Here is a 20,614-nt window from a genome sequence, read left to right as displayed (position 1 = left end):
AAGTCACAGTGAGAATATACTTATGAAAAAAGTGGCTGTGCATGAACACCTCAGTTCCCTTTTTGAAGCTGTCCATACATAAAAGATTGAGGAATGATGATTAGATAACGGAAACTGAGCATCATTAAATGGCATATTTTACCTATAGTGGAGCTTTTACTCTGTAAAAAAAACCTATTTTTGGTTAATCCTGCTCTGTGATTTCCCTCTCCTTCTGGCTATAGGGAAATGGGCTGATGGTGTCATGAATTTCACACGTGAGTGCTTTCTTTTCTGCAAATTGGATTTCACATTTTGACTTTCATTTTCCATTTTTATACTAATTAACTAATAATATTTTATGTGGAATTAAAGTATGATGTTGAACCACAACAAGCATAGCTCCAACAAGAAATTAAGGTTGCATGAGTGTTTCCATTCTAAAGGTTTATTTTCAGATGCTGAAAGCTGAAATCTTGCACCTTTGTTTTCATCCTGGGAGTAATATGCTGATGTTGTTTAAAGTCTTAGCAAAAATGGTTCTACTATTTTAGAATGGAAGGTCTGAAGGTAGATAATTTTGGCCATTATTAAAAAAGAAAAAGTTGCATTTTTTTTTTGAAGAAGAAGCAGTTTGGTGGGAAGTGCTAAAAGTTTGGTCAGACCAGTTCATAGTTACTGGATACATGTTCCAGAAATCTGTTGAAAATCTCTATTGATTTGACAGAGTAGTATGGGCTTAGAAACTCTGTGCACAGGTCCTGTTTTTTGTTCTATGAAAATGGAATGTTGGTCAGTTATTAGTAAAATAAATTGGCAATATGCATCCATATGTTCTATGGAAATTCTCATTTAATATATGATTTCTTAATGTCCTGTTGACTTTCCTATGATGTAGACATGTAAGAAATCTCATGGAATTTTGTTTTAATTCAATGTTGTAAATGGAATATAATCTATATAAAGGTGTATGGAATAAGGCAGAATTCCACAATAATTCTTCTTGTGCTGAGTGTGTATATTGTGCAGCCCAGCATTCTCTTGTGTCTTGGAAATAGTTTTACATGTTTAAATCATTTTATTAAAGCCCAAACCTAAGAAATTAAAATAATATGATGGTTGTAAATCATACTCCTGACAGAATTCTGTGCCCCCGCAGAGGTGAAGAATTCATATGGCCCATTTATTTCTGTGCCCCCCGTGCAAAAAAATGCAAAAGAAATCTGCAGGGGGATACGCGCCTCTTCCCTAGCAGCCCAGGCAGTGTGTCTGTTCCAGTGTGCCTGGAGCAGCCTCAGAAATGCAAATCACTGTGGGAGGGGCTGGGCATGTGTGCCTGTGAGGGAGACCTTGATCACCATTGGGGGCGGGGCTGGGCATGGGTGCATGCCTGCCAACAACTGGGGCTCGCTGGGGGCATGGAGGGGTAGGTGGTCTTATTATGCAGGAAGAAGGCTCTTTCCCCGATGCAGAAATGTAGCAGCTTTCATCGTAGTAACATTGTTAATGTTCCTATTATTAGTTAACTGTTACCATTCTTAGTCAATTCCCCCAGGAGCATAAAACCTGTAAAAGTTTTAAGGCCCCTGCATTGCCAGAGTGATGTAAAGTCTTAGAGATGACAGCAAGGGAATCAGCTAGGAAGATCTATATGCTTTCTCACTCTTTTTCTGTGCCAAAGTGGCACAGTGGGGTTAGATTACAGCTCAGGATTTATTTTGCTTACCCATTTAAAAAAAAGACTTTGAGGGCAAATAAAACATTGACCAAGAAGTCAATAAAATGTCAAGACAATCAGAAGCAAGCACTTCCCATTTACCCAGCCCAGTCCAGGACAATGAGTAGCAAAACTGTATGACTTTCATGTGTGAAAATCTGAGCAATTTAAAATTACATTCTCCTTCCCCCCCCCCCCATGTTTGGTGTTGTGTGATGTAATTTAAATGAAATCCAGGTTTATAACTGGACTGCAGGGTATAAGTTACCAAGTGTTTGTAACATAACTTTCATGTGTTTAGGAAATGCTGAATAGTTATTGTGACTTTTTTTCTTTATTGTAGTTTAAATAAATTACCAAAACAATTGAAGGTGGTGTGATTATATTGCATTATTTTAATAAATAAAATATGCAGAATTTTGCAGAATTTTAAATTTTCGGCGCAGAATCTGCCCCAGAGTAAAATCAGTTCAGTCAAATGTCTGGAAATGTTAAAAATAACTGGCAGCATTTGTATGAGTTTGACAGAGGGAGGAATGATTCTGTTTTTCTTTGCTCCATGCAATTAATTGCCCTTTTGTAATTTAAACACCACTGATTATTAAAATGAATCTTTTTAGGATGGTGACACGTAAGAGGTGAGAATTTACTTTGTATTTAAAATTTAACAAATGGAAAAAAAACTGTTTAGCTTTAAAAATGTAGGTATTGCACATGCGTTTTGACTATTTTCTTTATTTGGTGTACCGGAAGGTTTTTTTGTGCATTCATATCTGCACTTTGGTTTCCGAATTCTTATTGGCAAATAACCTATAGTGGCTGAAAGATTAAGGACTCTTTAAAATACATATGGACAAACTTTCAAAAGGGTAGTGCATTCCTTATTATGTTCCATACTACATCTGCTTTTGACAAACCAGGTCTTAAAATATCAAAATAGTACTGTATTAGAGGGGTAGCCATGTTAGTCTGGATCTGTAAAAGCAGCAAAGAGTCCTGTGGCACCTTATAGACTAACAGACGTATTGGAGCATGAGCTTTCATGGTTGAATACCCACTTCGTCGGATGCATGACGGATGCATAGTACTGGTGCATTTTAAAATAAGACATCAGAAGAGAACTTTTCCCTGTCTTCATTGAGTTTGCAGAGTCCCTGTTTCAAATGTCTTCCTAACTGAAAGCAACAAAACAGAGATGAGTAATAAGGTGTCTTTTAAAATAATCCATTAGTTTCAAATATTAAGACTTCATAAAGAAAAGGGGATCAATCTTGCAAACCTTTATTCAAGTGATATTGGGTATACTCATTAGAATAAGAACTGCTAATTTGAATTAAGCTTCAAAAGGACTGAGATAAATATACAGAATTCTTGCAAATTGTTTGTTTTGTTAATGAATCCTCTACTCCCAACCAATAGGTCACTCAATGCACTCCTTTCTTGTCTAAAAATAACATCATAATAAAATAATAAAAACTAAACTCTGCAACCAGATGACCAAAGTATGCAGCTCTCCTCCCTGCCAAGACCTCTGTGGTGTTTTGGTCCCTTACTGGTAGTGTTACCTCATTTGGGTTACAAATAAATACTGTTTTTGATGATATCCCCATGGACCCACATCCCGCTCCAATTGAAGTCCAGGGTAGCCTTTTTACTTCCGTATACCCTGGGAACTGGATTGGTGGCACAGCTGCTGCTTCTTACATTGACTTGTGACGCATTCCAGTAAACGTGTGTCTCTGATTTCTCTCTTTACTAGATGTCATTCACTGTAGAAGCCTTTATAGATATTTCATGCTATAGGAATTCGAGAGCTAGGTATCACGTGTTGCCTAGCAACAAGCATCCCACTTTCTATGACTCTTGCTTCTCTTTCACTTTTAATCAAAATAACATTGAAAATCGTAATATGAAGCACTAAGTTTATCTTCAGAAATATTTAGACTAAACTTCAGATAATTTTTATGACAAACTAACTGCAGCAATATGTAAAAAAGCCTTAATAATAATTAATAAATAAACCCACCCTTAGACACAAAGAAAATAAACCCCAACCAAGAATTTTAAGGGAAGATACTATGAAAAGCAACTAGCAGCTTTGTAAGAATAAACTTAAATACTTGGCCCCATTGTAACAGGTTAGTACTGTATATATTAAAAGTGTCCTTTCAGTCCCATATAAGACTATAAATTTAAATGTTAACATTTAATAAATACATATTGGCATTTTAACCTATTCCTTGTTCCATCTGGCAAAATATTGCAATCAGAGCAGACAAAACAGTGGTTCACAATCTGAATAATAATCTTAAATACCTTTCTGACAGAAGCCCTAATGGCACACTGGGTTGATTCTTAGTTTTGACTGGTATGAATTAGAACAGTCTGGAAGTCCTTTTTTGAAGTTACACAACACATACAATCTTTTAGTAGCCCCTGGCAACTACATAGTTTCAGAATCTCTGAAGAATCACTAGTCTACAGGGCCGCCCAGAGGAGGGGGCAAGTGGGGCAATTTTCCCCAGGCCCTGGGCTCTGCAGGGGCCCCCACGAGAATGGCTGAGGCTCCCTCCCCGGCCCGACCCCGCCTCCGCCCCTCTCCCGGAGCCTCAGCGCATCCAGGAGAGTCCCTGGACAGCTGCAGTGTGGCTCCGGCGGGGCCTGAGTGCCTCCCCGCTCAGAGCCGCATGGTAAGGGGGCAAGACTGCGAGCTCCAGCAGGGCCTGAGCTCCCTCCGCTTGGCCTGGAGCTTGCAACCCCGCCCCCTTACCACACGGCTCTGAACGGGGAGGAGCTCAGGCCCTGCCGGAGCCACGCTGCAGCAGTCCAGGGATGCTCCTGGATGCGCTGAGGTGAGGGGGGAGCCGGGGGTAAGGGGCTGGGGGGATTGGATAAGGGGTAGGGAGTCCTGGGGACAGTCAGGGGACAGGGACGGGGCAGAGGTTGGGGGGTGGTCAAGGGACAGGGAATGGGGGCGTTGGATCATGGGCATTCCAGGGGTCTGTCAGGACTCAGAGGGGGGGTTGATAGGGGTCGGGGCAGTCAGGGGACAGGGAGCAGGGGTGGGGTCCCGGGGTGGTGGTTGGGGGGGGTCTTTGGGGGATGGTCAGGGGACAAGGAGCAGTATGGGTCAGGGATTCTGAGGGGGGCGGGCAGTTGGGGGGCAGGAAGTGGGTGGGGGTTGGATAGGGGGCAGGGCCAGGCTGTTTGAGAAGCACAGCCTTCCCTACCCTAAAGCTCATTTAGCAGTTTGAGTCTTGCAGAAGAGCCAAGCTGATAGCTTTTCCATTAGGGCTACCATCCCTTTCACTTCTCAAATTCCAAATTATAGTCTATATTTAATTTCAGTGCCATAGGGAGATTCATATCAGGGGAGGGTAGCTTCATTTAAAATTAGACACTGGGGGAGAGATCACATGAGAAGTGCAATATCCTACACCACCTACCTCCTTCCCAACCCTACCAAGGGAGACCCTCCTCCCCTGAATTCCCTGAGGCTTCAGAAGGGTTAATTCAGTGGTTCTCAAACTTTTGTTCTGGTGACCCTTTCACATAGCAAACCTCTGAGTGTGACCCCGCCCTCTTATAAATTAAAAACACTTTTTAATATATTTAACACTATTATAAATGCTGGAGGCAAAGCGGGGTTTGAGGTGGAGGCTGACAGCTCGCGACCCCCAGTAATAACCTCGTGACCCCCTGAGGGGTTCCGACCCACAGTTTGAGAACCCCTGGGTTAATTTAATTTTAGCACCTTGTGCCCATTCACATGCATGTGCAATTTTGAGCTTTTCAGTTTTCACAACATAAGCTCATTCCAGATTCTGGAACAAGCTCAAATGCTCAGTTCGTGGAGTATGTACATAAGCTATACTAAAGACAAACCCACGGTAACCGTCTCCTGTTTGTGAGGGACCCAATGGAGCCAGTCTCTAGGAAACAGATAAATGCATGGAGGTTAAGTCCATTAATGACTATTAGCCAGGATGGGTAAGGAATGGTGTCCCTAGTCTCTGTTTGTCAGAGGGTGGAGATGGATGGCAGGAGAGAGATCACTTGACCATTACCTGTTAGGTTCACTCCCTCTGGGGCACTTGCAGCAAAGAATCCTGTGGCACCTTATAGACTAACAGAAGTCTGGGGCACTTGGCATTGGCAATTGTCGGTAGACAGGATACTGGGCTGGATGGACCTTTGGTTTGACCCAATATGGCTGTTCTTATGCTCTAACCTAAATGAATGCAAAGTGCCTTTTAGCATTAGCTGATGCTGAGAACCAGTGATACCTTGTAAAGAAGTTTTCTCAAAACTGGGTTTGTGCCGAGATGTGGAAGGTTTATTTTTCCTGGGGCCGCCCATGGGTGTGGAGCAAGTGGGGCAATTTGCCCCAGGCCCTGCAGGGGCCCCCATGAGAATATAGTATTATATAATATTGCTATTTTTTTTATGGAAGGGGCCCCTGAAATTGCTTTGCCCCAGGCACCCTGAATCCTCTGGGCGGCCCTGCTAGTCTGTATTATCCATGAAGCTTTTGAATTTAGTTGTGAATTAGAAATCCAGTGAAGAGGTCAAGCCTGGGGTGTCTAGTACTAATGGTGCTGCTGGAGATTTGAATTGGGAAGTCCCTTCCTGCAGATTTTCACTTCCAGAAAGGAAGAGAGCACCTTGTCTTGGTCTCAAACAACCCAGTTCCCAATCTAATGCTCAGAGCATCATTGATGGGATTTGAAGAAGTCATATTCAGCCCTCCTCCTCAGGGAGGATTGGTGGGACTCAGGGCCTTTGAAGATTGGGAAAATAGCATAAGTGCAAACTTAAGGGAAACCAATAAGACAAAATGCTTCCTTCTTATAATAAACTAAATGATTTGACAAAGTGATTCATAAGCCTGGATATTTCCAAAGATGAGATTTGCTGTCTAGAGAATAGAGGTATTTAAATCCTGATTCAGCAAGGCACTTAAGCCTATTGCATTGCTATAGCTATAGCCCAGCTTGGGGGTGTCAGAGGCATGTACTACTGAGGCTAGGTCATCTTCTGCAAGGATGGGTCGTCTCTTTGCCAGACAGAAATGATGAAAAGTGTTCAACGTGGACACTGCTATGTGAAAGGTTTGTGTCAACAAGGAATGCAGGAGCACTCCTAAACTACTGTCTGTATTGATCAGTTGTGGCTGTGTGCCTTCAGCTGAAAGAGACTGTTCTGCTGCGTCCAACTCTTCCCAATGCTTTCTTCTGCCCACCAGTCTTGTTCAGGTTCAGCTTCAGCCAGCTATGCTTCAGGCATGGGTTGATCTCAGCCAAGTGGAGGGTCAGTTCTGTGACAGTGATGTTATCTGAAGTGAAGAAAAGATAGTGTCACCTGCATAACGTAAGGATTGGGCTCTTTTGCCCAAATCCCGGAAAGAGGAATTTAACGCAGGAATAACCCTCTAATTGTGCTAGTGAGCATTTCTCAATGAATTTATAAAAAATAAATTCTGTATAAATATCACTTTCATATTTCCAGTATATTAAATATTTATGACTGGGTTTGCCTCTGCAGCATCCCTTCATGCCTATCATGGCATGACTCAGTCAGGTGCAGGTCTCTGTGGGTAGGTCGCTATCTCTTGTGAGGTCTGAGGTAGTGGTGCTTTAGCTAAGGGGTCAAATCACACTTCAGTTCTACCAATCCCAGAGAGTATTAAGGTACAGAAAAAAATCAGGATTAAAAAACAGCTCAAAACAGGTCATTCAATGAATATTCTGTGGGATCCTGCTGTTCTGTTCAGGGCTTGCCTTCAAGTAGTCCATACTTTATTTGGTCCCCCAGCAACCTGTCGTTCCTTCTAGCAGAAGGCTCATCTGACTGACAGGCTTGCTTACACTCTGGGTTGCAACCAGGCTTTTCTCACATCAGGAGAAGTGGAGCTCTGCCCTCCTTCCTCATCAGCCCAGAACTGGGGTCTCCAACCCAACCAGGAAAAGCCATTTTAAAAATGTGTTGGGTTTTAAAGGGGGGGGAGTGGCTTCCGATCTCCATTACCCCTAGGCAGTGCAGTTAACAATTGTGACCAGAGCACTCATTGTCAGGCATTGTCGGACCGCTGCTGGAGGACTAGTAAAATCAACGTAAGTAACTCAGCATCTACAGTTACAGTTACAGCGCAGAGACACCAGAATGAGAGCTGCACTTGACAGTGGAGTGGCGATCGCACTCTGGAAACTTGCAATGCCAGATTGGTACCGGTCAGTGGAAAATTGTTTGGGAGTTGGAAAGTCCACTGGCAAGGCAACTGTCATGCAAGGGTGCAGGGCCATTAATCATCTCCTGCTATGCAGGACCATGACCCTCAACAATGTGCAGGACACAATGGATCGATTTGCAGCAATGGGGTTTCCAAACTGTGCTGGAGCAATAGATGGCATGCATATCCCTATTCTGGCACCAGACCACTTGTCACATAGTACATCAAACAGAAAGGGCTATTTTTCTATGGTTATGCAAGCGCTGTCAGGAATGTTTCACCAACATCAGCATTGGCCAGTCAGGGAAGGTGCATGACGCACACATCTTTAAGAACAGAGGACGGCTCAGAAAGTTACAAGCAGGTACTTTCTTTTCCAGCCAATGGATTAACATTGGTGTTGTTGAAATGCCCATAGTGATCCTGGAGGACCTAGCCTACCCCTTACTCCCCAGCTCATGAAGCTGCACGCTGACCACCTTAACAGCATCAAAGATAGATTTGCCTAACGGCTCAGGGGAATGACAGTTGGATGTTCTTTTGGTAGTCTGAAGGTTCGCTGATGTTGTTTACCCACTAGACTGGATCTCAGTAACCAATATATCAGAACAGTTATAGCTGCCTACTGCGTCCTGCACAATACATGTGAAGAAAAGGTGGGGGAAAGTTGCCACTGAGGTGGAGGAGTTTGAACAGCCAGACACACGGGCTATCAAAACAGCTCAATGTGGAGCTATACGGCTTAGGGAGGCTTTGAAAGAACACTAACTGCGAGCCACAGTAATGCATTGTGGTGTACTGTGCTTCATCTGGCCCTACAGTTTGAAGGCCTGTTAGGAATTGCATGGTGCTTGGTGCACATCTATGAATATAATACTGACAATGCACCAATTAATGTTGTGGTGCTTCCTGTACATTTATAATTATTACACTGTGTTTGTCACTGATCCTATAAGTTGTGTCACAGTGTACAAGTAAATGGGTACTTTCACTACCGCCAGACATTATGCAGTATATGTTGGGAATCAATAAAGATGAGCTATTTACCAAACAATACAGTTTTACTGACTAATGAAAACACCTTAAGAAATTCTGTGCAATTTAAAAGCAAATACATTAAAGCCTTAATAAATGTATGGAACAGAGGTCAAATAAGAGGAAGGAACATTCATGTCCATTTTAGCTACACATACAGTAACCTGTGAGAGCCACAGTTGATGTATCTGAAGCTGTTGTTGCCCTTAATGTCTCCCTGTGCAGAGTGGTAGGGATAGGGATGCGGCCCCTGATGCCACGTGGAATGTGCAGGGTGGTTGTAGGGAGGTGCTGCACTCTGTAGTGCTCCATGGCCTGCAAATGGATGCAAGCACAGGATTGCAGGTCCACAAGAGTCTGCAGCCAGAGAAGCCCCATTATGCCCTGATGCATCTCCCTCTCCTTTTCCTGGTGAGACTCCTGGGCCTTTCTGCTCTTTTCCTCTCCATACAGTCTGCAATAGTCATCCTCCAAGCCCTCTGCTCATGGAGGATGATGCAGCACTGGCTTGCAGGATCTCACTGAACATGTCACTCCAAGTCCTCTTCTTTCTCCTCCTCATCTGTATCAGGCATTCCAAGAGTGTGGAGGGGGAACCCCTCAAGACCGCAACAGCCATAAATGCAGATAAAACACAAAGAGGTACCATTGTCTGTATAGTCTGAACGGAAATTAGAAGTTAGATTCAGAACTCCCTTCCCTTGCTCCCCTAAAGTTTTAAACAAGACTTGATTATTGACACTTGTGCTTCAGAGTGATTGTGCACGGTGAGACTCACAGCACCAGCCACGGTGAATATGGCCTGCTAGGGGTAAGGGAAATGCATTAAACTATATGGGAGTATAAGTCAGTATCGCTGAATACAGCACCATTTTCCACAGGTGATGGTGATTTTAGCTGATATCTTATTCCTGAAGGTAACAAAGGCACAGAGGGCAGAGCTGCTGCTGGTGTCCCAAAGGTACCTAGGGCCATATGCTGCTAGACTGTTTACTGCAATGCTGCCTGCCAAAGTTATAGCCAACTGGCATGGGGAAAAAAGTGTCCTACATGTCCCCCATCCTCTTGCTCCATCTCAATCCTTGTTGTTCATGCCAGGGACCTTTGACTCGGGCTCCTCGGAGGTATCCATGGTGTATGCAGGTGGTGGTAGGGTCTTCACAAAGTATCGCATGCAGCTCTTTGCAAAAGAGGCAGATCTGAGGCTTGGCACTGGATCAGCTGTTGTCCTCTTTGGCCTTCTGATATGCCTGCTGCGGTTCCTTTGCTTTCAGGCAGCACTTCTGCTGCTCCCCGTTGTACCCCTTCTCCTGCACTCCCCGTGCAACGTGCTCATAGATATCCGGAGGTTCATGTATCCTGTGCTTGCAATGCTCATGACAATAGCCTCCATGCTTCTCTCAGAGATGGTGGACCATGACAAGTCCTTCGTGGATGGAATTTTCAAAATAAGTACGAAAATTATGTGATAGAGATAGCATTGGAGAAAGTTGCATGATGGGAACTTGACTCTGCAGTCCCAGTCACCTCCTTTGCTACTTGTTTCTGCCCCACCACACATTGCCAAAACTTCCCAAAAAACAGTGTACTGGACTGTGGCGAGTTGCACACTGCGTTACCTGCATTGAAACAACCACTCCTAGTGAGTATGTGCAGTTTCGATGCACGTGCACAAGTGATATGCTAACTGCTGCAGCTTTGTGGAAATGTAACTTGCATTAGCAAAAATTTGTAGTGTAGACCTGGCCTGACACATTTCATGTTTGTTAGAGACTTTGCTCTGTGATTACACAGAAAGCCCTTGGTCATTTAAGAGTTTTAGATCAAACAAATAATGTTGTTCTTGTTTCCAATCCTCTTATTTTGTGCTTTAGGTTTTTTGCTGGTACTAAAAACCATATTTGCAAAATGATACTGCATGTAAGTGCTCCTATTTGGACTTTTCACATCATGTTCCATTTACTACTTAAAACAAAACAAGTATTCCATAGCAGCCTTATTTAAACCTGGAAGAATAAATTGTCTTCAAAAACCCAGGAAGTGTTTCTTGGTGGTAATATAATTGACAAAAGGAGTATATTTTGAATTTGTAAGTGGTGTGATTTTTTTGTTGGTACTTTTATGAGAGTTGCATGTTCTCAGCACATCTGACAATCAGGCCATTTTATGACAGGATTACTAGAGGCATGTCTACCCTGTACACTAAGCCAGGGTCTGTGGGACCTGGACTTGTAGATTCAGTGTTTCTAAGCCCATGCTTGAGCATCTGCACTGCATTGTAAACCTGGGTTTACAATTGCTAGACCTGGGTGTCTCAGCCATGCTAAAGCATCCATACTGCACTATGCAGACATTCTGACCCAGGTCTGTGACTTGAGCTGTGTCCACACTGCAATACGACAGTGCTTGAACCCGAGGTGCAGCGAGACTTGGTCTCTGACTCTTTCCCTCCCCACACCCCGCAGGCCAGGTCCTGAGTGGTTGCTAACCTGAATCAAGCTGATCTGGGGGTAGATGGAAGATGGGTTTGGCCTCAAACCTGATTGAGAGCCCGGGCTCAGTGTGCAGTGTAGATATACTGTCTGAGTTTGAAATTGCAATTTGATGTGTAGCTTTTCATTTCCAGTTCAAATCCAGACCAAGTCATACGTAATCAACATTTTTACCTTTTAATATCTCAATGGTGGCTTGTGCGAATTAAAGTGGTAGCAGGTATCCATATTGCAACTAATCCTAATTGGCACCAATCTCACTGGACAGGCCAATGACTGAATATATGCCCTGGAGAATTAATTCCCTGTTCATCCTTAAAGTGTGTGGGTTGATGCACAACCATGGGGCAGTATTGTGGGAAACCTGATTGTTGGGGTTTGTGATGTGCTTACACTGTCTGAGGACTTGGGCCAGCCAGGAACATTTTCATGAGCCTTCAATCTCACATACAAAGAGAATGAAAAAAGACAGGCATTCTAAAGGTGAAAGGGAACTAACAATTCAGTGCTCAGTAAATTGAGTAAACAGTAACACGCAGAGGGAAATATATAAGCAACACCAATCATTGTTAATGAAGGAACCTTTTCACCAGGCGGGGGGGGTGGGGGGTGGGGGAATTGTATATGATTTAATAATGTAAAACAGATTCAGCTATGATTAGTAAAATAGCTACACTTAAGCGGTTTGGAAACACACATCCCTGTTCTCATTATTACCATAGCCAGAGTGAGCTAATAGGACTTCCAGCATTCACTGGTAACATGAAGCTAGGTTGCACTGTAGGATGTTTGTGTAGCAAAATAACTGATGAGAAAATATGGAGAACTGGAAACAATTACAGGTCAAAGGAGATTTCCTTTTGAGGGACACCCTATGAAGCTTTGAAATACTGTAATATTTAATGTAACAGTTTTGTGACTGAGTCCTTTCGCAGTCAGGTTAGATAATCATGCCATGTGTATACATTTAGGACACAGAAAACCTGGCTCAGGTATCCAGTATTTGGATGTTGGCACAGAATGGGGCTGCTAGGAAGTCAAAGGCATCTCCCTACAGTGTGCAATTCAAAATAAAATAACAAAAAAAAATAAAAAAATATTTAGACATTGCTCAATGCTCACTGGCTCAGTTGTAAGCCAAAGAAAATTTGCTTCATGAAATGGAAATTCTGAAGCAATTCAAATAATGCCAAAGGAGATTAAACAAAAAAGACACTCTCCAAGATACATCAAAGATAGGACAAATACTCTACAGTAGTTAGAACACTCCAAGCCTACAGAATTTAATTAAATGTAGTGAGATCATTGTTTCTAGGGAATTTGCAACCATTTGTGACTCATATTAATGTTAATTTGGAACTTACATTTATTTTATTTCTAAAAAAGATTGGATTAAAAGTTAATAAGTTATATAGATTTGGTGCTTAATGACTGGGATGTTAGTGGGTTTCATTAATGTTTACTATCTTTGCATCTTTTCCAGATTCTCATATAGTTTTAAAGGTAAAAGGCTGTTCAGTATTTTTAAACCTGATAGCTATGTTAATGTATGTATAGCAGTAATGAAACACTGGGTTATGGCTTAAAAATGAATAGGTTATATATGCTATCACTATTGGAGAGACATCATCAGTTTGAAAAAAAAATCAAGTTATCACAGATTATTTATACTAGCTCTCTGACAACAGAGTTAGTCTTGAATTCACACAGCTTACTTTATTAAAGGGGACATATGAAAGTAAAAGTCCATTCCAGTTATATCCATACATTCTGGCAAGAGGGTTTAAGGCAGGGGTTGGCAACCTCTCGCACGCGGCTCGCCAGGGTAAGCACCCTGGCAGGCCGGGCCAGTTTGTTTACCTGCCGTGTTGGCAGGTTTGGCCAACCGCGGCTCCCACTGGCCGCGGTTTGCCGTCCCAGCCAATGGGGGCGTTGGGAAGCGGCGCGGGTGAGGGATGTGCTGGCCGCAGCTTCCCGCCACCCCCATTGGCCTGGGACTGCGAACCACAGTGAGAGGGAGCCGCGATCGGCCGAACCTGCTGACACAGCAGGTAAACAAACTGGCCTGGCCCACCAGGGTGTTTACCCTGGCAAGCCATGTGTCAGCGGTTGCCGACCCCTGATTTAAGGCGTAGTGCCAAGAAATTAAAGGCCACAGTTTGGGATTCTTTATTTTTTTAAAGGTTTTTTTAAAGGCTTTACAGAAATTAGACTATACTTTGCAAAATTAACTGGATTTTTATATTATATCTAATCTGAAGAAGCAAAGGAAATAAAACTATTTTGTCTGTTTCTTTTTATGTCATATAATTTTTTCCCCATGGCTTAATGCTGAACTATGAAATTTTTTTACCACATATAGTGGGAGCCGCGATCGGCTGAATCTGCCGATGCGGCAGGTAAACAAACTGGCCCGGCCCGCCAGGGTGTTTACCATGGCGAGCCGTGTGCCAGAGGTTGCCGACCCCTGTTCTAGGGAATGAGTTTTACTAGCAAGAAACTTGTCTCAAACAGCAAATATTAATCAGATCTTGCAGAATATTTTAAATAATTTTGAAATCAAAATTGTAAGTACTTGAAATGGACACCTGCTAAAGAGTTACTCCATCCAATCATGCAGTATAAATATATCATGTGACCTATTGTCCATGCAAAGAAGCTCAAATTTTGAACACTCAAGTAACTACTCAGAAATTGAATTGACAGAAAAATATTGACTAAAACATCAATTAATTGAAAAGCACGAGACATAACTTAGTATTTGAAATATTCAGCCTGCTTTATTTAAAATATTGAAAAACAGTGCTTTTCCAATGTTTCACCGCAGAGTAAATCCCTGTGTTTTTGCAAAAGTAGGCAATAAAAGTTGAGAAACAAAAATAAAACATTGAAGAAGTTACATCTGCTCAGTGCCCATTTCCTAATTCATTCAGAATTATTGATTTTTTTTTTCAGGATTGAAGTGGATCTAGGAACGAATGGATGACTGAGTATTCATATGAAGAGGAAAGCCATAAAAGTTTGTTGACAATTTTACAACAATATGCATTATAAATATTACTGGTAGCATCAGAAATAAATATTTTCTTTAAAAGCACATTAAGTGAAGTAATTAATGTTCTGAACTTCATTTTCCTGTTGTCTGTCAGACGAGGTTCTGTTGACAAATAATTTATATGGGGTTTAATGATACACTTTCTGATACTTTTAAAAAACTAAGTTTTCAAAAGAAAACAGAAAATTAAGTGAAAGTATTCAGGTGGGAATGCTTATTTTTATTTGAAAAGTATGCTTTGGGATAAATTCTGTGCTGGTTTAAGTCCGTTGCTATTCCATTGACATCGGAAGGGTTGAATGGCATGAGATTCCAGGGTGTTTCTTCTTTACGTGCACAACGTTGAAGTAATTGTTAAATGGAGGATATCTTCCATTACAGATGCTAGTTATGCAGCTTAATGCATTGTTGGATGAATGCAATGATGAGTTGGATGAATGCCAAACTGATAAGTGCGGTATGAGAAACTGAATAGAATAGGATATCTTAGTTAGATACTTGGTGCTTTTTGATCTTTCTCTGGAGTATCGTCTTTTAAAAGTAGGGTGGGTGTTTCTGCAGCATCAATTTCCCGTGGTTATAAGGGAACAGGTACTGGTGGGCCTCAGTAATTCACTGTCCTTAATTTGCATGCTTTATAAAATGATTAATTTCAGTATGTTTTGAAATCTGTCTCTGTCCTCTGAGGTAATGGCTACTAATGCTTAGCTGTGATACTACTTTAACCAGTGTCCCTTCAAGGCTGCTTAAAGGAAACTGTCTGCATAGAGTAAATACATCGTAATGGCAAATACAATCCGCAGTACCATGATTTGGAGTACCAGCCACTCATTTAAGAAGAGCATTTTGAAAGAGCTAATGATTACCGTCAGCTGGTGTGAAACAGATTTAAGCAAAGCTTTCCTCATTCTCATGCATTCCAATTACAGAAACAAAACTAAGTTTTTCCTGGAAGTGCAATACCTGTGAGAAGCAAGAGTTTTCATTCTATGCATTGTCCCAAAGTGGTTCACCATGGCAACGAGACCAGTACTCTCCTGAGGTCATTTGGATAAGGATGCTAATTTATTTAGATAGACAAGGTGGGTGAGTAATATCTTTTACTGGCACAAATTCGGTTGGTGAGAGAGACAAGCTTTCCCACTACACAGAACTCTTCTTCAAGTCTGGGAAAGGTATGCAGAGTGTGAAGTGGCCACTTCACCTTGAATGGTCCCTTAGAATGCCCATTAACTACTTATGCTAAATTATATGTTCCATCTTGTATTTAGCTCTGACACGAGTAAACCTTTCCCTGACCTGAAGAAGAGTTCTGTGTAGCTTGAAAGCTCAACTCTCTCACCACCTTGTCTTTCTAGTATCCTGTGTCTGACACTGCTATAACGACACTGCATATTTACTTAGATCAGGGGTCTCAAACTCAAATTACCATGAAGGCCACATGAGGACTAGTACATTGGCCGGAGGGCTGCATTTCTGACACTTCCCCCATGCCGCCCTCGGCCCCACCCCCACTCCACCCCTTCCATGAGGCCCCTTCCCTTCCCCCATTCCAACCCCTTCCCCGAAATCCCCACCTCAACTCCGCCCCCTCCCTGACCCCAGGGGATGCAGGAGGGGTGTGGGGTGTGGCAGGGAGTTGGTGTGGGGTGCAGGAGGGGTGAGGGGTGCAGCAGGGGGTTCAGGGCAGGGGGTCGGGTGCAGGGAAGGGGATTGGGGTGCAGGAAGGGTGCTGGGTGCAGCAGGGGGCTCACAGCAGGGGTCAGAGTGCAAGTACAGCAGGGGGTCAGGGTGCAGCGGGGGCACAAGGCAGTGGGTTGGGGTGCAGGAGGGGTGTGGCAGGGAGTTGGGGTGCAGGGTGCGGCAAGGGGCTCAGGGCAGGGGGTTCGACTGCAGGAGGGGCTCGGGGGGCAGGCTCTGGCCCGGCACGCACTGCGGGCAGGGCAGGCTCTCTGCCTGCCTGCCCGCCCTGCCCCCGTGCCGCTCTGGGAAGCGGCTGGAACGTGCAGGAGCAAGGGCACAAGGGCGTGTGTTGCTGTTGCTTCAGGCACCGCCCCCAACATCTCCCATTGGCCAGGAACGGGGAACCGTGGCCAATGGGAGCTGCTGGGGGCGGTGCCTGAAGCAACAGCAACACGCACCCTGTGCCTCTCTTCCCCCACGTTCTTTCTGCTTCCCGGAGCAGTGCAGGGGCCAGGCAGGCAGGCAGGGAGCCTGCCCTGCCCCGGGTGCGCGTCGGGCCAGAGCCGCTCTAGGTAAACGCTGGGGGAGGGTCGGGGGGCTGTGAGGAGCTCGCAGGCCGCAGAAAATAAATTGCAGCCCGCGGGCCGCGTGTTTGAGCCCCCTGACTTAGATGGCGTTTTGATCGTAACAACTACAGAATGGCTCAAAGCTTCATGTTTTGGCAATAATCCACTTGAAGTTTTTAGTAGGCACAGAAAAGTCCGTTCTAATTTCTTCTCTGTTGAGACTTGCTAGTAATTACAGTAGATTTTAAGGTTCTCATCCTAAACATTTCATGATTCAAGAGATTATTATTATTAGTTCTTGAGTACTCCTTGGTCCCATTATGCTTGGTATTGTGCAGACCTGGGCCAGCAGGTGATGTGTGCTCCCACCATTATCTAGAGAAAACTAAAAAGGCTTGTGAGATCTCTCTCAGCTCAACTTCCTGACTTTTCTATGACTCTTCTCTGATACCAGTGTCTGTTGGATGGAAGGAAACCCACATAGATGGGGAACCCGTGTTTGTATGTTACAAACCTCTTGGCTAACTCAGATGTAGAGGAAGGAAAAACTAATGCTATTAAACTGCACTTCTTGGTAGACTTATATATTCTTGAAATGCAGCAAACAGATGTCAAAGACAGACTAGAGAGCCCCTTTTGATTTCCAAGAGAGCTAGCTAAGACCCCTTTACTTATATGTAAACAAGCTGGAGTTCCTGTTGGTTTGGAAAGTTCTCAATGTGTTACAGATGAAACAGGATACTTACACACCTATTTTGCCAGGTCTGTTCAGACAACAGTGCTGCAGTGTCTCTTACCATACAAATAGAGGAAGAACAAGGTCACATTAGATCAGGGATCCGCAACCTTTGGCACGTGGCCCGCCAGGATAAGCACCCTTGCGGGCTGGGCCGGTTTGTTTACCGGCCATCTCAGCAGGTGCGGCCGCTCCAAACCAATGGGGCTGCAAGAAGCTGCGGCCAGCACATCCCTCGGCCCGTGCTGTTTCCTGCAGCCCTCATTGGTTTGGAGTGGCGAACCGCGGCCAGTGGGAGCCATGATTGGCCAAACCTATGGACGCAGCAGGTAAACAAACCATCCCTGACCGCCAGGGTGCTTACTCTGGCGTGCCACGTGCCAAAGGTTGCCGATCCCTGGGCTAGGTTATCATGATGGGCATTAGAATTAGGAAGTTATGTCAGGGCAGAAAGTCTAATTGCTCATCACATCCCAGAGACAGAAAGTTATGGCCAAAATTCTGAAAGGGAGAAGGGCCACCTTGTGCTTTTGGTGCAGGAGTCTCTTGTGGTGAACTTAAGAAATGACTTGCCACCATTTACCTTTATAAAACTGAAATGTTCCTAAGTTTCTTGGCTAAAAGTGCAGTGGGGAGAGATGCATTTTCATCCTTCTGGTGGTGTCTCCAATTCCTTTCCCTATTTTTCCTCTTTCTGGTTCTCTGCAAAGTATTAGCAAAGGTAATGAAGAACTGCACAGCATGGTGATGTCTAGGTGCATCCAAGTCATAGTTTTTCTCTCTCATACAATTCAGGTTACACTTCCCAGTAGTCTTGGAGAAGTTGATAACTGATCTAGATATACCGTATTGTTCCGAGTATAGGCCGCTCCTGATTATAAGCCGCACCCTTAAAGTTTGGTGCTATTTTAAAAAAATTAAATTTTTAACTTTTTTTAACTTAAAGAAAATATACACATTAGTAGAACAGTAAAACAGTATTTTATTTAATGAATAGGAAGACATGTACCAGTATTTTTAACACTTTTAACACTTTTGGTAGTCCTGCTTTTGACGGCATATGTTATATACTCAGAAATATTGAAAACTATTTTGTAGTTATACTGTAAATAAAGAAGGGAAAAGGAATGGACAACAAGGAGACTGATGGGAACAGTTCTCACCCTCTCCCCTGCACAACAATCAACAACGTTAGTAAGTGTTCTTAAGTCATCCCTCTGAGAAATTTTCAGTCTCTTTCACTGCCTGTCTCTCCATCAATACTGGTATCTGCTCAGGTTTTCATCACTACTTCCAATGCTTTCTACATCACTCCCACTGTTTTCTTCATCATTCTCCTGATCCACTTCTTTCTGATCTTCCCACAATACATCATCTTCACTACCATCCAATGCATTTGACAGGCAACATTTTTTGAATCCTTTGATGATTGATTCTGAAGATATCATTGCCCACGCAGAAATAATCCACTGACACAGCAAAGCCACTGATGGTTTCTTAATTTTGCCGCTTGGTGTGAGGGCTGATCTCCAGCCACAAGCCATTCAGAATACTGCTGCTGTAGATGGTCTTTAAATGGCTTGTTGACAACAACATCAAGCACTTGGAGTTGGGATGTCATACCCCCTGGTATTACTCCCAGATCTGATTTCAAGGATGCAATCTTACTTTTTACATCAGGTGTTAAATGTCCTTTAAATGCATCCAATACCAGCATTGCTTTTTTTGCAAGAAGAGCACCAGGCCTACTCTTCCAAACAACTGATAGCCAATCATTCATCATCTCCTTGCTCATCCATCCCTTTTCATGACATCTGACAATTAAGCCTCTTGGAAGACTTTCCTTCGGCATAGTTTTCCTTTTAAGTATCACATAAGGTGTCAGCTTATGACCATCAGCTGTAACAGCTAACATTGCTGTGATACGTAATTTTTCATTGCCTGTGGTTCTCATACGAATGGATTTTGCTCCTTTTTGATCCACGGTTGTATTACTTGGCATATCAAAGAAAACGGGAGTTTCATCGGCATTTCCAATTTGGCTCAATGGATAGTTGTGCTTTTTCCTGAGCTCTATGACATACTGTTGGAATGCAAGCAGCTTTTCATTGAAGTCAACAGGTAGTCTTTGTGCAAGTGTTGTCCTGTGTCTTAGAGAGAGGCCATTTCTGAGCATAAATCTACAGCACCATCCAAGGCTTACTTTAAATTCATGCCTGGGAATTTTTAATTCACTGGCAATTTCTAATGCCTTCAATTGTATGATTTTTCGGGTGACAGGCATTCCATTTTTTCTTTGCTCTTGAATGAAGGGAAGCACTGCTGCATCAACTTCACAATACCTGCCTTTCTTAGGCCCTCTGAACGATTTCCTCATAGAAGCCGAGTTTTCTAGTTTCTTCTGCATCAGCTTCCATCTACGTACATTTTTCTCATCTACGTCGTATTTTCTGACAGCTTCCCTATTGTTTGTTTGTTCAGTGTATTTTAAGACTTTTATCTTAAAGTTTGAATCGTAACTTCGCCTTTTCCCTTGGCTGGTTGAATTTCGACTCTCCACATGATCAGCCATATTGGTATTTTAAGTTAGCCCCTGTACAAAAAAAACCCAACCTCATCCTCAACTCTCAGCCCCCTCACCCTCTTAGCCCCCTCTCCTTTACACGGCCCTCCCTTACCCTCTTAGCCACCTCCTTATTCTCTCAGCCTGCCTCTCCCTCTCCCTCACAAAGTGCCCACTACTCACCCTATTAACAACCTCCCCTCAGCCCCCTTCTTCATCACACAACCCCCTCCTCACCATATACCGTATCCTCCCGAGATAATACCGGTAAAAGTAAACAAACGCCCTCGGCTCCCAAGTCAGCGTGCAGAGCTATGGATACCTCACCGGGACGTAATGCTCCCAAGTCAGCATGGGGAGCTACGGATGCCTCACAGGGACATCATACCAGTAACTTGTGGGCTTCTCCAGCCAGGGCCGGCTCCAGGCACCAGCTGAGCAAGCTGGTGCTTGGGGCGGCAGATTCTAGGGGGCGGCACGGACGCTTTTTTTTTTGGTTTTGTTTGCTGCTCTGGCCGCCCTGTAGGGTGCGGAGGAAGGGAGCGCCCTGCAGCAAACT

The 20,614-nt window shown here is 43.6% G+C and overlaps 1 protein-coding gene across 6 annotated transcripts in view; it reads left to right on the top strand.

The window, feature by feature from the left end:
• Nucleotides 1–20,614, top strand: part of KLF12 (Kruppel like factor 12) — a 386,124-nt gene that overhangs the window by 86,988 nt on the left and 278,522 nt on the right. For 4 of the 6 annotated variants that reach the window (XM_039481408.1, XM_039481360.1, XM_039481370.1 and 1 more), the window contains exon 2: nucleotides 14,408–14,471. The exons of 1 other annotated variant lie outside the window; for it this stretch is intronic. In XM_039481408.1, the coding sequence (XP_039337342.1) occupies nucleotides 14,451–14,471 (21 nt within the window). In that variant the 5' untranslated portion in view covers nucleotides 14,408–14,450. Of the gene's footprint in view, nucleotides 1–14,407; nucleotides 14,472–15,436; nucleotides 15,590–20,614 lie in introns of all 6 variants that reach the window. One more of the 6 variants, XM_039481389.1, reaches the window with a different exon arrangement.

Source organism: Mauremys reevesii, linkage group 1 (genome assembly GCF_016161935.1).
Source record: "Mauremys reevesii isolate NIE-2019 linkage group 1, ASM1616193v1, whole genome shotgun sequence".
In the NCBI taxonomy this organism is placed as follows: Eukaryota; Metazoa; Chordata; order Testudines; family Geoemydidae; genus Mauremys; species Mauremys reevesii.
The sequence above is the reverse complement of the archived record's forward strand: the minus strand, read 5'-3'. Positions and strand labels throughout refer to the sequence as shown.